The sequence below is a fragment of the Pangasianodon hypophthalmus genome, chromosome 3 (genome assembly GCF_027358585.1).
Source record: "Pangasianodon hypophthalmus isolate fPanHyp1 chromosome 3, fPanHyp1.pri, whole genome shotgun sequence".
Taxonomy (NCBI): domain Eukaryota; kingdom Metazoa; phylum Chordata; class Actinopteri; order Siluriformes; family Pangasiidae; genus Pangasianodon; species Pangasianodon hypophthalmus.
This window is the reverse complement of record NC_069712.1, coordinates 10,649,616-10,666,785: the sequence shown is the minus strand read 5'-3', so window position 1 is coordinate 10,666,785 and position 17,170 is coordinate 10,649,616. Positions and strand designations below refer to the sequence as shown.

Sequence of the window (17,170 nt, the reverse complement as noted above, 5' to 3'; positions counted from 1 at the left end):
CACGTGAATTTTGACGTCCTGGAAGGCTGTGTCGATCATGCCCCCTACTAGTGTGCCAGGTGAGCAGTGACGCTCCCACAAAGGCAGTTGTGCTTAATGAAGTGCCAGTTTCACTGATTAACCATTGATTCAGCTTTAATAAGAGAGGTTAACCTCTTGAACATAGAGCAGCTTCTTTTTTTTTTTTTTTTTTTGTCTTTTTTGCCATCATTCTCCAGTAATAAAGACTGTCCTCAGATGTTTACTATTTTTGCACTTCAGACACAGTGCCTGTGGTCCCATACACTGCCACTGGCCACTTGGAAACACCATGTTAATACTGGCTAGGTCCTCCCTTTGCTATCAGAACAACCTCAATTCTTTGTGGCATGGATCCCACAAGGTGTTGGAAACATTCCTGCATAATTGCTACTAGGGATGGGCGATATGGACTTAAAACTATGTCATGATATTTCATGGTATTTTTTTGCAGTAACGATATAAATGACTGTATGAAAGTAATAATAAACACTTTTTTCTTTTTGGCTACAAGTCGCATCAGCATATAGTCTTGAGAGCCGCGTGATTCACATCTGATCTTCTGTATCAGCTGCTTTTTTGGGGATTAACTCTTCTTCCTCGTCTAGGGTTGGAACTCCGCCTTTCGCCATGCTTGTTCTCGTTCTACGTGTGAGATGCCCCACGTTGCAGCGTGTAAATACGTCATCAATTATATCGTCAGTATCGTGGGACGATTCTTATCAAATTCTTATGACATGGGAGAATTGTACCGGTGTATCATGGACGTTACAATATGGCAAAGCCCTAATTGCTACAGATTAATATATACATTTTAATATAAATGTGTGCTTTTTATTATTCTACAGCCACACAGCTGGAAACTTATAATTCGTAACCTTATACTGAAAGTTTTATTTATTAAATTTTATTTATTTATTAAAGTTTTAATAGCTTTCAATTTTTTATAATAATAATAATAATAATAATAATAATAATAATAATAGAAAAATCTGTGTTCTTTTGGCTGTGGTAGTATTCAGATAGACATGGAATACAGCTGTGGTGATGGAGGGTGGGAGCTATCTCTTTCTGTGTGCGTTTGTTTTCATGCTGCTCAGTGGAGTGAGCAGAGTCTATTTAGCGTGGTGTGTGTGGGACGTAAACGGCAGGGTGAAGAGGGGCTTTGTGGAATTTTAGTGATCAGCACTCAGTTGTTTGGGTAGTGAGGGCTTGACCCCAGGGGGCAGGTGAGAATTGCTCTTGTCAGTTTCCCCCTTCTTTTTGTTAATGTTTGTAGTTCTAGGAGAAACACCACCTGTGCCTTAGCTCGACTAGATGAAGATGGATATGTATTTGTAAGCAGTATGCGAACAGACCTAAAAGTTTGAATTTGCATGTAAATTAGAACTTCTTTTAGGAGATTAGAAGCTTAGTCTAATTCACAGTGCCTGTGAGGCAATTAAATGCTGGGTTTTTGTATTTGTTTTGAACACTGTAGAAATCTTTCACGGTAAGAGCCATCATCGTTGTTTTCGTCTTTCACAGTGCAATTATTGAGGCTTGTTTGCCTGGAGTACACCCCGATGAAAGCTGTATGGTGTACATGACACGTGCTGAGTGTGTGCACCCCCAACATCTAGTGCCACTCACGCCTGTGGCTCTGCATCAGATCTCTTTTTCTCCCTCACTTCTATGTGCAATATCTCTGTAACGGCGCTGAACCAAGTACGGTGCCATAGAATACAGTGGCTCATGCTGCTTTCACATTTGCCGGTTTTTCCCCTCAATGTGCTGGTCGAAGTGCTCTTTGTGCTGATATGGAAAAAGAGGTTCATACGCTGTACAAGCACCCTGTAACCATGACGACACTGACTGCTCCTGCCTTTCAACTGTACCTCATTCTATTCAAGCTTTTTCTATCGAGAATAATTAACAGCAAAGATTAAATTTCTCAATATTTAATCAGACTGTGGCACGGAGGACGATTTCAATCTGCTCCACTCTAAAGTAAACACTACGCAGTGCACCAGTTGAGACAGAGCCTAATTCTTCTACTGACACTCCATCCTTCATGTTGGTTTTTCCTTTTTTTTTTTTTTTTTTTTTTTTTTTTTTTTTTTTTTTTTTTTTTGTGTGTGTGTGTCCTTGAGTTGTGATCTGATTGGTCAGGTGATCAAGTAAGGAATAACACATGACAGATCATGCTGTTATACAAACGTCATGCACGCTGGGGCGTGTAACAGTGTAACAGCACTGTCTGCTGTGTGTTATTCTGCTTATACCACATCTGTTTGCCAACAATTACAATGTTTAATTTATTAATGAAGGACACGTCATACTTTTAACAGGTTTATAGTTAGATTAAACACTCATTCTCTCAACATTCTCTCTCTTTCTCTCTCTTCTCTCTCCTCTCTCAAAATGCAGCATGTCATTTTACCGAGAAACCAGAAACCGTAATCTTCTCTGTCCTGAAGATTTTTCTAAGCTGGGAAACTTTGACTGTTAGTAAGCGCTTACAACAGGACTCTTTCCATAAATGGTAAATAAATGTCTCCAAAATAAGTCCCCACATCATAGACATTTAAACCACGTTCAAATCTGTTTTTTTTTTTTTTTATTAGTCTTATGGAGCGTCCACCATTCAAGTCCCTGAGTATGAGCTGTTACTATAGAAACAATAATGTCTTAGAATGAGCGCATTAATATTAACCTATTGTTCATTTTAAAGCTGGAGCTACTGTAATGTACTGTACTGTAATTAATGCGCACCTTCTGACCAATCAGATTCAAGCATTCAACTGTGCTGTGGTATAAAAGCACTTAACATCGCACTGCACTTTTCTGAAAACTTTTTGAAACACTTGGCTTTGTTGGTTGAAAAATAAAATCACTGGCTGCTCGCAGCCACTTCCTATAGGATTAAATATAAAATGTGTGATTGAGGTTGAGGATTATTAATTACCTTTTATTTATCTGAACATTTGTGTGAAATTTGCTGAATGCTCTTACAGCACATCCAATTTATCCTTTGCCAGAACATTAACTTGATGAATTGTTCTGTTTGTAACTAATAAATGCTAGATACAGATGGCGTGCTGCTAAATAAAAGGTAGGCTTGCTAATTGTAGTCTGTGGCACTTAACTAATTGCACAGACCAAACTTACGATTAACTTCAGCTTCCCTGTGGTAGTCCAAGCAAATCTCCTGGTATGTGGGTGTTCTTTTTTTTTTTCCCTGTTTTTTTTCTCCTGTTTTTGTTTGTAGGTCACATTTCTTTTGCAGGGGAAAAATGAGGAAAGAATACTATTTTCTGCATCACAACAGCTATAAAGACATCATCACTGTCCATCAAGTATCACCTAACATGTCAGGCAGCATAATACCTGATAGCTTGAAAAAGTGTGTATGTGCAGTTGTTTTCAGTTAAATGTACCCTCGCAGTATTTCCTTCACTCTGCTTGCACAGCCTCTCAGGAATATTCACAGAAGGGCTGTCCATGTGCTTCCTGTGCTGCCAGTGTGTCATGTACACATTCTCTGTTATGGTTAACCTCCTGGAGATCTATCTATAGCACAGGCTTTAATCTAAATTCCTTAAATAGTCTCTAAATATATAAATAGAAATACAAATATACGTACTATGTTTTAAATAATTGTGCAGTCTATTATGTAACGTAATGTATTTATTATGTTACTACCTCCCTGCTGGTAGCTAGCCACATTACACGCTGCTTGTGACTTTCGAGTCAATGGTAATAAAGATTTCTCTGGCCAGAGGTCAGGTTTTGGCCTCTTGAACCTGCACAATAGAGCTGAATCTAGAGTAGCTATGTTCAGTGCTAGTAACTGGAGCATTTGCAATGTGAGACGACATGCATCCCATGAGTTTTGCTGGTCTGGACTGGAGATGAGAAATGGTGTGAGTAATGGATAAGTGATGTGTGCTTGGTGCACACGGCCATTTATAGAGGTCCACAGCTGAGCTGAGTCTCCTTGTGCTCAGGGACCTAAATCTGTTGTATGTGATGCATTGATTCGAAAGTGCTCTGTGTGTACGTGTGCACACCTGTGTTTGTGTGTCTGTCTCTCTGACTTTCATCATTAGCACCACTGTATATCTGAGGAATTGAGTGTCACACACTGCTGAGGGGAAACTTTCCGTTTCCTCAGTGTTCCTCTAATAAATTTTCCTGCTGATGTTCATTTCCTTCATTTCCACATGTGAGACATAAGGGACTTTCCATGAGGGTGGTTGTGTGTAGCTGCTGGAGGCAGGCAATCAGAAGGAAATGAAGGGAGCCTGATAGTTTATTGATTACAGGAAGTATAGGGTTTGTCTTGCATTGTGGAAACGGGAGTGAACATCACATAACGGAAGCAACGTCTGACTCAGCTCAGAGACTAGAAGTGGCAATGCATGTAGACAGAAAGGCTACCTGATTGGCTCTGTAGGCAAATCTCAGTACGAAGTGATGTGTAATAGAGGAATCAGTCATTTTGCCAGTACACCAGAGTACAGAGTGTAACTTTGGTCTCTGCATCAGTCCCCTCAACTATCCCTCTAATTACTATCATATCTTACTTAGACCTGTGGGAGACGCCTCTGTTTGTGGAGGTCACATGCTGTCCTCTAGGAAAATGACTGTCTTGTTTAGTTTTCTATTGCTGTGACTTAAAATCTCTATATATGGTATTTACTCTTATGTCCTCTAAGTTTTGCTTTTTTCACAGACTGGATAAGACACTTGGACTCGGCTTAGTTTTTTTTTTTTTTTTTTTTTTTTTCCTTTTTTTCCCCCTCCTACCCGTTGTATCAGATCACGCGCACACACACACACACACACACACACACACATCCTCATTCTTTGTTGTTGTTGTTTCCCCTCTTCTTCTTTCCTCTCCATCTAATTTCCGCTCTTCATGCGCACAGCAACACTATAAGTATCTGTTTACCAGGAGCTGCATCCTAATAAACAAAAGATATGCATGGCCTACTGATCATTTCCTGCTCTAGTTCATATCGAAAATAAATCAGGATTAGCCCGCCGGTGGCCGGATGCTATATTATCATTAGAGAAGTAGTAGGGTTGAAATTAAAAGCTCTTTAATTGAAATTAAAGCTCAAAGCTAACCACAGAGACCAGATTTGTGTTAATCAACAGCAGTACAAACTCTAACAGTAGGAGAAAAAGTTTTTAAAGCTCACAGTACACACACCCAACTACTGAGAAACCCTGAAATAAATTATTTAACATCTTTAAAGCCAAATGTTAACATCAGAATGTAACCATAATCAAATATGACGTGAAAACAGAGGACTGACCCTTGGGATCTGAATGAATTTTTTTCCTCTCATCAAGTCATGTGTTTGTGCCCTTATAGTGCTGGGAAGTGGTCAGTGAGGTGAGCTTTTCTCAGACTAATAATAGTCCAGGTTCTAGTTTCAGGATGCTCTCTTCACTGGTCTGGGCCATGCAGTTGATAAATTAGGTTCTCTAGAAGCCTCCTCCCTGTCTGTTACTCCCTTGCACAGTCAGGTGACAGGAATGTTACTCTGCTCCTATGACTGGACATGTTAAGAGCGATGCAAAGAGATTGCATCTGCTCTGACCGTGTGGATTTTCCCCCAACTTTTTGCACCTTTTCTGTCTTTAACAAGGTGAATTTGGTCAGAGGTCTTGCTGTATTTGTTCATCTGTGAGAAAACTGATCCTTTAATTGCTGGAGCTGATTTACAGTGGAAGGATTGCTGGCATTGATGATGTCAAAGACAAATAGGTGGCTGTAAACTTCACTGATGGACTTATGCCTGACCTCTGATAACGTTCCTCAGCCCAACTTGTACCCCTTCTACAGCGGGTGTTTTGCTGGAAACATTTCCCTGCTTACCTACAGGACGGCAGTGTGCGTCTCTCATGGCGTTGGGTTACTGCCCAGCTCTGGTCCTGTGCATAAACAAAAACATGGTAGCAGCCCAAGTTGGCCAATAGAATGCCCTCGTTCACTCATTTCTAAGGTCAGAGTTTTCCTCTCCTACCTGTAATGCTATCTTTGTAGAGGGAGGGTGGCAGCACACGGAGGTTATGGTGAGCTATTTTGGGAGTCATGAGAAAGCTCTGTTGACCCACTGAGAGTACATTGGTGGGTGTCAGGAGGGGCCCTAATGGAAACTTCACGTGGCTACATGGAAGAATCTAGAATCAGGTGATCAGGTAGCTCTTAAGGCCTTTGCATTGACTGTGTTTTTCAGTGTCTCATTTAAGCATGCTCATCAGTGGCCAGTTCCACCCACACCAAACATATAAGTACTGGTCCTATTCATTGTTATTGTTAAAGTTGAAACTTTTTTTTTTTTTTTTTTTGTAAATTCCCCGTGATGCATGCAATCTGCTCTTTACACTACACATCTTTTTATTTTACGCATTACACTCATATCATGAGTGACTTGCTGATATTTATGAAAGTTTACCTTAGCAATTTTAGGACATGGTTTGCAAAAGTGCACACGTAGTTGTCTTTCTGTCTCACTCTTTCGCTCTCTCCTTCCAACAGGATTACCATTTCCTAGAATGGCCAGGCTGGGTTTCTGCAGGGGGCACTGTTCACCATCCTGCCCCTGTGGTGGTCATCCTCAGAGCAGCCATTGCTGAGAGCTGCAAAAGCGTCAGCCACACTTCTCTGTTACCAGTAATAAAGAAGGCTGTGTCACACAGAATCGTACAAGTTTGTAGCAGCATAAAGGCATGAGAGAGAGAGAGGAGAGAGACAGCTGATCCTTTGAGGAGCGGAAGAGGCAGAGGACTGTCGTAAGAAGCAAGAGCAAGAAACCCAATCGTCTTAAGTCAAGCTGTGGAGGAAGCTCACACTGTGTTGGATAAAGAGTGCACACGTGGTATATAGCAGTCTGACCGTGAAGCAAACACGTTGAGTCGTGGCGGCCAGAGACGGAGTTTACAGCAGGAGGCTAGTCATGGGCTATGGGGGCCATGGTGACTTAGCGTAAATGGCTCCTCTTTGCTCAAAGTGTGTACCAGTGTGTGCTGCTGAACCCTTTTCTTCCTTTCTCTTTTCCCTCTATATCCCCTCTTCTTCTGTCTGTGAAGGTCTGCTTACCCCAATTGCTCCCTGGCTCCTGCTCTCCCTCTGTGGCGATGGGGCTGTGGAAGCTCCTGCGGGGCATCAGGCAACTGGAGCTCCACCGCCTCATCCTGGTGCTCATTATCTTTTGCCTGCTGTCTATGGCGCTCCTGGCTTACTATGTCAGCAACAGCCCCAAGATAAAGGAGGCACCTCCATTGCCCTTCAGTGACTGTGGTGAAGTGGTCGCAGCGGGGGATGGTCTGCAGCGGGTACCGCTCTTCCTGCCCCCATTCATTGGCCACCAGCGGACTGTCAAAGCAGTAGACAACTCTCGCACAGAACCTGTTGTGCTAGTGTTTGTAGAGAGCATCTACTCCCAGCTGGGACAGGAGATCGTGGCCATCCTAGAGTCCAGTCGCTTCCGTTACCACACAGAGATTGCCCCTAGCAAGGGCGACATGCCCACTTTGATGGAACGTGACCGGGGCCGCTACGCTCTAGTCATCTATGAGAATGTCCTTAAATATGTCAACTTGGATGCATGGAACCGAGACCTTCTTGACAAGTATTGCTCAGAGTTTGGTGTGGGTATTATTGGCTTCTTCAAAGCCAATGAGAACTCGCTGCTTAGCGCTCAACTTAAGGGCTTTCCTCTTTTCCTGCACTCTAATTTGGGCCTGCGGGACTACAGAATCAACGCTGCTGCGCCGCTGCTCTATGTCACCAAGCCCAACGAAGTGGAGCAAGGTCCGCTGCCAGGTGATGACTGGACTGTTTTCCAATCCAACCACAGTACCTATGAACCTGTGCTACTAGCCAGCACTAAGTCATCAGAGGCCCTAGCGCACCTTGGCCCCCATCGAGTCCTGCATGCCACCGTGGTGCAGGACCTGGGCCTTCATGATGGAATCCAGAGAGTTTTGTTTGGCAACAACCTCTCATTCTGGCTGCACAAGCTGATTTTTGTAGATGCTATCGCTTATCTAACTGGAAAGAGACTGTGCCTGTCTCTGGAGAGACACATACTTGTGGATGTGGACGACATCTTTGTGGGAAAGGAAGGAACGCGCATGAAGGTGACAGATGTGAAGGTCAGTGTCTGTATTTGCTTTTTAGCTTATTCATACATCATGAAACAAGAGCGTTTGCCAGAAAATGTATGAAGGCAATTCCTTGTATATGAATTTATCAAATTATGTCATTTTTCCCTAACGGAGTTGTTCTCACACTGATAGTTTTCTTCCTTCAGAACAATATATGAATCATTGCTAATTGCTCATTTCTTGGTAATGGTTTTAAATATTTAAGGCTTACATGGCTTTTAACATCAAATGTTCCTTACATATAAATGCACAGACTAGTTTTAGAGCCTCTAGTTCATTACCCAACATTTCCCATTATACAACAGTTAGTTCTGGTCCAAGAGGCATTCCAAGAGTGCTGATATTTAGTGTAACAGCACTGGTACCTTTCACTGTGTGTATCACTCTGCCTGTCTGTGTTTGCTAAATAAAATTCCAATTCTGACAATAGTTCATTACATTCAAAACATCACTATGCTTACTACGGGCTGTCAGTCAGTCTGTGCGTTGCTCTATCTAGCTGTGGCTTCTTTGGGAACTATTTTTGTTGACAGAGCGAATATAAACAAAATATTTGGCCATATTGTGTCTGAAATGACAGTCACTTGATACTAATTTCTTATTTACATAACAGTTATATAAAAGCAATATCACACTCACAATGGTGCTGTTATACTGAATATCAGAACGGTGTGACTCAGGATAGTCAGTATAACAGCACTCTTGCTTGCGATATTGCTTAAATCTACATCAGTGGTAGAACAGCAGACCAAGCTGCTGATGGCTCTAAGCAGCGAGGTGTGACTGGGTATGAAGGGCCACACAGCAAACATTTGCAGTGATTACACTTGTTAAAGCATGCCCTAGGGACAATATGCTAATTTGGGTAAGGTCCTTATTAACCTACTATTTATTGCCCTCTCTGCCTGATTACAGATATGGTAGTATATTTGTATCCTGCTGCACCTGCAGTAATTCCCTAGCCCTCGTAGTAAGAAAAGGGAGAGGTATTTTAATAATTTCCATAAATGTAAGCCATAACACTATCTAAAAAAATCCTTGAGGGAGCTGTTGGCTCTTAACAGTGTAACATGGAGAAGCACTTGAACTTGCCTGCTTTTTATGTCTTTTGTGCTAAAAGAGACATTGCCTGAAGGTCTCCCTCTCACACAGGTTATTACACCTTCATGCCTTTTAATGAGAAATAACAGGATAATTAATTAGGCATTTGCATTGACAACACACTTGTCTGTTACATTAGAATGTAGTAGAGGTAGCATAGAGAAGGGTAAGAGAGACAAAGTTTTGCTTCAGCGAAAAGGGCTGACTGCCACCTCATGTGTACCCTTGTATCCCCACTGAGTGGGATGGAGAGCTTTCTTGAGTCAATCAGCCAGTTAATTATCCCAACGTCAATTATGTTTGACTAACTTGGCACCACCATGTTTCATCACAGGGGATGTTGCTAAGTTCCTTAGTTATTATGCTGGCTATAGGGTGTTAATTGATGTTGAGTCTGTCCAATTTATAGAGCTCGATCTGCTGAAAATGTCAGATCAATACAGTTGGTGGTGAGAGCTGTTACATCTGGCTGAGGAAGATAAGTGTTAGAATAACATACTGGATTCAATTTCACAATTTCTCACAGGTTTAGAAATGTAAGGTGGAATTGTGTCCCCTGTTGACTAGGTCTGGATCGGTATGAGAATTTTCTACATCTGCATGAACTGTTGTTCCTACCAATAATATGGAGGGTTTGGACATTTTTTTCTTGCTTTGTAATAAAACATAGCTTGAGAAACACAGTGGTGTACAGCATAGAGGATGTTTAAGTGAAGTCATTTCATTGAAGAAGGTCGTGGTGCATTAATATAACAAGCCCAAATGTAGAACTACATATTGCAGGTAAGTGAGGGTGCAAAGGTGCTTTCACACTAGTTAGTCCTTTTACCAAGTCTAAAACAGAGCAAAATTTATCATTTTGGTTCACTGTTCAGTTTGTTTTGGGTTCACATTGCACATAATTAAACAAACCAAAAAAAAAACAGTACTGGAAAAAGATAAACAAGCCTTTGTGCATAGAAATCACAAATATCACCTGAGCACAGAGAACATGGTGCTTAATAAATTAAATTAATTTTTATTTGTATAGCACTTTTAACAACGGACATTATCACAAAGCAGCTTTAGAGAAATATATAAATTCAGGATATAAATTTTAAATTAAAATTTGTCGTATTATTAAACTTGTCCGTAATGAGCAAGCCAGAGGTGAAGGTGATGAGGAAAAACTCCCTGAGACGACATGAAACCTTGAGAGGAACCAGGCTCATCTGGGTGACACCTGATGTGCAATTATAAATAATTCCCTTATATAACTGTGTACTATATGGTCAAAAGGTGCAAATGTCTAATCAGGAAGCTCATTATAGTTTTAACATAAAGTCTATTTTGTTGACGTTATTAACTGCTATCATAGCAATTGCTCTACATCTCGGTCCTTTTAACTCAGTTTCTGCCCCATGGCTGAGTTTAGCAGCTTACATGTACAAAAAATGCTGCCTGCAACCCAAAATACACGGCATGTTGGATTCACTTCTTGTAGTTGGGTTGATTTCAGGGTCAAATCACTTTCTCACTGCAGTTGAACTTGGCTAGAGTGGAACCGAACTGAGACCAGACTAACCAGACTATGTGAAAGCATGCTAACAGACAACCTTGAGAAATGTGGAGTGTGGAGTGTTACCTGAAGTTGTGTTGTATATAAAATACGACTTAAATGGCTTAACGTTAATGAATGTTATCTTTTGTAACGTCACAGTGTGACTACAGTGTTTGGTGCAGGGTAAAACAGTAAAGCAGAGCTTCACAGTCTTGATTTGGTGATGTAGGCATGTGGCTGGTCCTTTGTGTATTTCTGTGGGAATGAATGTTGACAGTAAGATTCAGTGTACTGTAAGCTGGAATCTAGCAAGTACCTCTGCTTATACTTATGATTTAGTCTTATAGCAGGTCTGAGGCTGTTTAAGAGGAGATTGAACCTCATGGAAAATTGCACATTGTCATGTTAATATATTAAATGAATACTAGAATATGATGCATGTAAAACCTGCTGTATAGAGAAAGAGACTTGACCTTTATGGTTTGTGTGTGTATGTGGAGCTTGGTTATTTACGATCTTGATCTAGAGAATAATTACTATGCATTAAAGAGGTGCAAGGGATAAAAGAAAACACTGTTACACCTGTTGTTGGGTTTCATGCTCCATTTCATTAAACTTCGCTGACGGGAAAAGAGCAGTGTGTGCCCTGCCACCTGCTCTCTGCTGAAGGAGTGGGCTGTAATCAGTGCTCAAGCAGTGGAGCAGCATAGCATCCACAAACAAGCCTGTCTAATGGAGGCCTAATCACGTCTGTTCTCACTGTGTGCTGTTTCAGCAGTGACTCTTAAGCACTAAAGCTTATTTCCACCCACACGCACACATTTCACACCGCACATGGCCCACACGCTGACTTTTGAGGTCAAACTTTCTTTCCTAAACAAAAGTGCTTAATTCGTTGGCTTGTTTCACAGTGGTGTTTTCTGCCATCTGGATAGGACAGTTGTGTGTGTGCAATACTAAATATTTTTTAAGCGCATTGGTATAAAGTGCACTTTAACTGCTGAACTCCAGTGTGAACTTGCCAAGTTAAATTGCAGCCTCTTGCAAGACGAAACTTCTTGGCAGGTCAGCTACAGTTTAGACTTGAAGAAAGCAGCTAGTCGCAGCTATACTTGATTGTATAGGCGTACATGTCAATAAGAAAAGGTCCCTGGAGGACTAGTGGTTAGGGCACGATGCTCCCACCGCCGCGGCCCAGGTTCGATTCCGTGCACTCCCAGTGCCAGTCCTAAGACCAGACGAAAATTGGGGAGGAAGGGCATCCAGCGTAAAAACTGTGCCAAATCAAATATGTGGACCAACGATCCGCTGTGGCAACCCCTAATGGGAGCAGCCAAAAGAAGAACATGTTAATCAGAAAATTTGCTCATATCCATTTCCCAAGTATTATTCCTCTGGATGTCATGCTTGCATGGGGCAGGACTGAATTGTGTCCAGCAGTGCATCAAACATAATTAAAATGTACTATTTGTAGGAAATTTTACAGTTTGTGGTCATCTAGGCCTTTTCCTCAATGGCCTGCTTATAGCATTGACTTATTGTGAGGTGTGCTGACAGCCACTTAAGAGGAGCTCATGCCTTTCTTAAATGGACAGTTATTGTGGTTAACAAGAAGTGATGGAATGCAATGCAGCAGGGGATTAGTGGTTATGCTAATGAATGGCTATCATGTGCTGCTTGCTTCCATAATTAATTGCTACATTATCATTTTTGTTTTGAGAACCCTGCTTATACCCATAGGCCTGCACAGTAGTGGCTAAAATGATCACCACAATACCACAGTTATTTTGACAGTTTAGAACCAAAATTATTGCACATTGTCATTTTATGTCAAAATAAATCATCAAGCCTATATGCCTTCAAATGCATAAATCTTTAACTCTGAGTGAGGCTGATTTTTTTTATTATTATTATTATTAATGAAGTGACTACTCGAATGCTGAATTCAAACACAGTTATGCTATAAATAGCACAAGCAACAATGCATGTAAAACATATGAATGTTAAGTCATGTGCCAGAGACAATTAAAAATTACTTGTAATGACTGCCAATTAGCTAATTTAGCAAAGTTCACCAATATCAGTCAGTTATGTTTAATTAATTGAGCAAAAAATAAGGTCATGGTAAAAATACAATTAATTGTGCAGTCCTAGAAGACAGTGTCAAGTCTTGTGTCAGAGTACAAGCTTTAGAAGGAGATTGTCCACCAATTTTTACTTGTTCCTACAACGCATAAGGATCCCACATGATGATTCTGACTTGCGCCTGTATCTGTGGAGACAGATGAGGTTGCTATGGTGATAGAGGATGGGCTCTGACCCCTGGCCTCCTCTACACCTTCTGTTTAGTTTTTTTATGTCTTTTTTTCTTGTAACCCCACCAACTGTTGCTTCCACTTCCTCCTCCCCCTGCTTGCTCATTAAGTGTGTGTGTGTGTGTTTTTTTTTAAATAAATAAATAAAGACATACAGATTGTCTAAGGCACTTAATCATGTCTGAAATGAGCTATATGCTGCTGCTAATGCTTTAGTCATTTAAAGGATTGCAGCCCATTTAATAATTTAAGTCGAGTTTACGATTCATTACGTTGTTCAATTAAATGTTTTCTAAGCTCAAAGTTCTTAATGATGTGCTGCCCGAGTTTGCAAACTTTATTAAAAGTGTAGACATCTGTGTCAAAGTCAAATATAGTTTTTAAAACAAATATATTCAATGGAGTAATGGCTCTCTCAGCCCCACCCAGTGCTTGCTTAGAGCTACGATTGCCACACAAATTGGAGGATTATACAGACACACTGAGCAAACACTTGAGGCAGAGCAAACAGACATGCTCAAGGACACTTTGGCTCTTAAATCATTGTGCAACAGAGGCTCTTATCCTGTCATGCAGCCGCGTCTCTCTCAGCATGGCCTGATTTGTGGTGCCATCGCAGCTATCTCTGTGCATGTGTGTGAGATTTGTATTGGAGCTTGTAGGTATCTCTCCCTGTCGTATCATTTGTGTCAGCTTAATGCTGTTCTTTGCTTATCCTCTCTCTATCAATTTTCAGATTTGAGAACCTTGAAGGCAAGATTGTTTTGTATTGTAAGCCTCACTGTGCAGCTGTTTACACTGCAGCTGTGGTTCACAGAGTATTTTTGCTGCTTTAGGGCATCATTAGATTGATGCAAGACACTCACTTTCTTCAATGTGTGTGCCTTTTGACCAGCTGCCTGTGAACAGAACACATGTGAATGCTAATCCATATTAGATGCCTGTAGATTTTCAGAAAGTGTTGAAATGCTCTTTGTAACACACTGTCTCAGCTCCACATTGCCATCTATTGGTCACGTCTATTCATAGTTTAAAAGGCTGCACTAACTTTTTACTGTATCTGAATGATATCATCTGGAGAGAGAGCACGAATCGCTAGCCAGGATTCCTGAGCCAAGAATATTATGTCTCTGGAATATTTATTGTTTTTTGTTGTTTGATTGACATTGTTATAATTGGTGTTTTTTTCCCTTATTAGCTGGTAGACAGAGTATTAAGCAGTTGTCACAAGGTTTTCTTTTTTCCTCCCATCTATCCACCAGAGAAAAAACTCTGCCCCTTTTATTTTCTTTGAAACACAAAGATTTGTATTTTTGAATGTGAAACACTCCACACCAATCAGGTGACTGCTGAAGGAAAAACTATTGACACCAAGCTATTTTTATTAGAACTATTATTACTTGGATAAAAGATATTAACCATCATTTTAATGTCAATCTATATTAATGCAGTTAATTGGCTCACTAGCTCATCGTACATTTAGAATAAATTTATTTAACTACTGTCTTCTAACCTAGTTAATGTTGAGGTATATTAACATTTTTGTTGCTAGCGTGCATAAAATATGACTTTGACATATCAGATTTTTTTAACAATACAGGAAATAAAAAGAACAAGCAATTATGAGTATGCACAGTCTCATGTATATATACTGCTATTTCTTTTGTATTTGAGCGTGATAACTGTACAGTTTCTAGGCAACCAGAACGTGAGACTGGACAAGCACATTGAAGCATTCACTTGCCCAAGGGTATAGCTAATGAATTTATAGTTTGCTGATTGTAGTTTCACATTTCCCTTAAAGTAACCTTTGAATAAATTACTGAGATGACCTTTTGAAACATGTAAGAGCTATGTCGCACTGACATAGAATGTGTGTTAAGAAAACATTGATTGTTTCAGAAACTGCCAGTGCACTTTCTATTTTTAGGCTCTCCTAAACACACAAACCAAGCTACGAACACTAGTCCCAAACTTTACCTTCAACCTCGGCTTCTCTGGAAAGTTCTACCATGCAGGTAATCTTTAAAGACAGTGAGACTTCAATTTCACAAACCATATTCCTCCAGTCTTCTGATGCTGAGTCTCAACTGTAATCTGTGTGTGTGTGTGTGTTTTTCTAGGGACTGAAGAGGAGGATGAAGGTGATGACATGCTGCTACAGCACAAGGAGGAGTTCTGGTGGTTTCCTCACATGTGGAGTCACATGCAGCCTCACCTATTTCACAACGTCAGCGTGTTATCTGAGCAGATGAGGCTCAACAAACTATTTGCACAGGTCAGTCATAAGACAGCAACAGAACCCTCATACTCCATGAGTCCTGTGAGACAGATCAGAAATAAACGCCAGAGAGAATGCATACAGACTTGGATCTGCTGTCACAGTTGTGTCAACACCAATATCAATTGTGTATGCTTCATGAAAAACTTTAATGGGAGATGAAGTCATGTGGTCTGTGAACTGGTGAGGTTTTTTAATAAAAAAAAAATAAAAATTTCCTCAAATGCTTAGGCTCGAATTAGGTCTGTCTGGAAAAAGACCAATGATAGTCTGATCAGACCTTACTGACTGACTGACACGATAGGACTTGCTGTTATAGGAAAATCAATAATGGGGTGGTGTGATGCTTTGTTACCACCTTAAAGTTGATTATTTTTTTAATGACAGCATGCTGCAATGTTTTATTCCTCTTACACCAAACCTAATTTGCCAATACTGTCATTTTTAACATTTATTAAAGAATGTTTATCTGTTTACAGTTGTGGAATGTTGTTGAACATCAGAAGAAGTTGGTTCCTGTTATCGCTTCTGTTACAACAGCTATTAAAAAGTCATTCCCACACTTTCTCTTGAAGTTAAAACAAAAAATGCAAGTTGTTATAGAGAAACCACAAAATGCAATGTCCTCCATCCTGAAATCCTGTCTATTCTGTGGAAAAAATCACTGACTGTTACAAAGCAATGAATTTTTAAATAAATATCTCCTCATGGAAAACTTCACTATATCAATGATTATACAGTTTCTTAGTTAAATAACGCATTTTTCAATCCATTTATTATTAGACCTTTTTTATGTGAGGTGTCTACCATAAAGGTCCATGCAAGCTATGCTGCTATAGGAAATTAATCAATCAATCAGATTTGAGAATTCAGCAGCGCTGTGCTATAAATTTAATTACTGTTACTAGTGCGCACAGGTGAGAGCTCACCGTAATTCTACATGCAGCTGTAGTTCTAATTCAGAAAATTAGTGCATAGTATGCAGTGAACACTTAAACACTGAACATATTCAGGAAAAAATAAGGCACTTTTTGTGTTTGGTCAAATGATCCAATATGCTTTTGTAGCCTTCTGTTTATTGATGGCTCATTTAAATAGCAACAACAAAGCACAAGAGAAATTATCCACCATATGAGAGCACAACACCCCAATTAATTGTCCATGTGCAGCAAGTACAACAGAACCCTCTGAATTAGTCAAATACATCTGCCTATTTAATCTAAATTAGAGCTGTATGTTTGCTGCCATTTTGTCATTTTATACAAAGGGAGCATAACAGTCTGCCACTTTTCAGAAATATTACATCAATCAGAACAACAATAAAAAGCAACTTAATTCAAAACTGTTCACAGTGTTAAAACTATAGAAATAAATCCTATGGAAGATATTGTTATCCACATTGCCTTCAGCCTACAATATTGCACATGGAATTTGCATTTCCACTTTGTACTTTTATTTATCTGTAGATTCCTCCTTTACACTTGACATTGTTTATTCTGGCTGCGGTGAACGGTGAGACTCTCCTGTTGAAATTAAGGCCACCCTGGTGTAATGGTGCTTGTCGGAGTGGGATACGGCTCACAGGCAGACAGTGCAGGAGTGTGCTGTGAATACAAACCAGGCCACCCCTCCACTCCATAATCCTCCTGTCACATCCCGGTCTTACGCTAGACACTGACACGCTCTCTCTCCATTGCGCTGGTCACCGAAGCCGGCTAAGCTCCTTCATCAGAGCTTAATGATCCT

General features: G+C 40.4%; 1 protein-coding gene across 17 annotated transcripts in view; it reads left to right on the top strand.

The window, feature by feature from the left end:
* The window catches only part of ndst2a (N-deacetylase/N-sulfotransferase (heparan glucosaminyl) 2a), a 116,060-nt gene that overhangs the window by 90,564 nt on the left and 8,326 nt on the right, over positions 1 to 17,170 (top strand). For all 17 annotated transcript variants that reach the window (XM_034302807.2, XM_034302805.2, XM_053232953.1 and 14 more), the window contains 3 exons: positions 6,557 to 8,175; positions 15,074 to 15,161; positions 15,267 to 15,421. In XM_034302807.2, coding sequence (XP_034158698.2) covers positions 7,156 to 8,175; positions 15,074 to 15,161; positions 15,267 to 15,421 — 1,263 coding nt within the window. In that variant the 5' untranslated portion in view covers positions 6,557 to 7,155. The remainder of the gene's footprint in view (positions 1 to 6,556; positions 8,176 to 15,073; positions 15,162 to 15,266; positions 15,422 to 17,170) is intronic.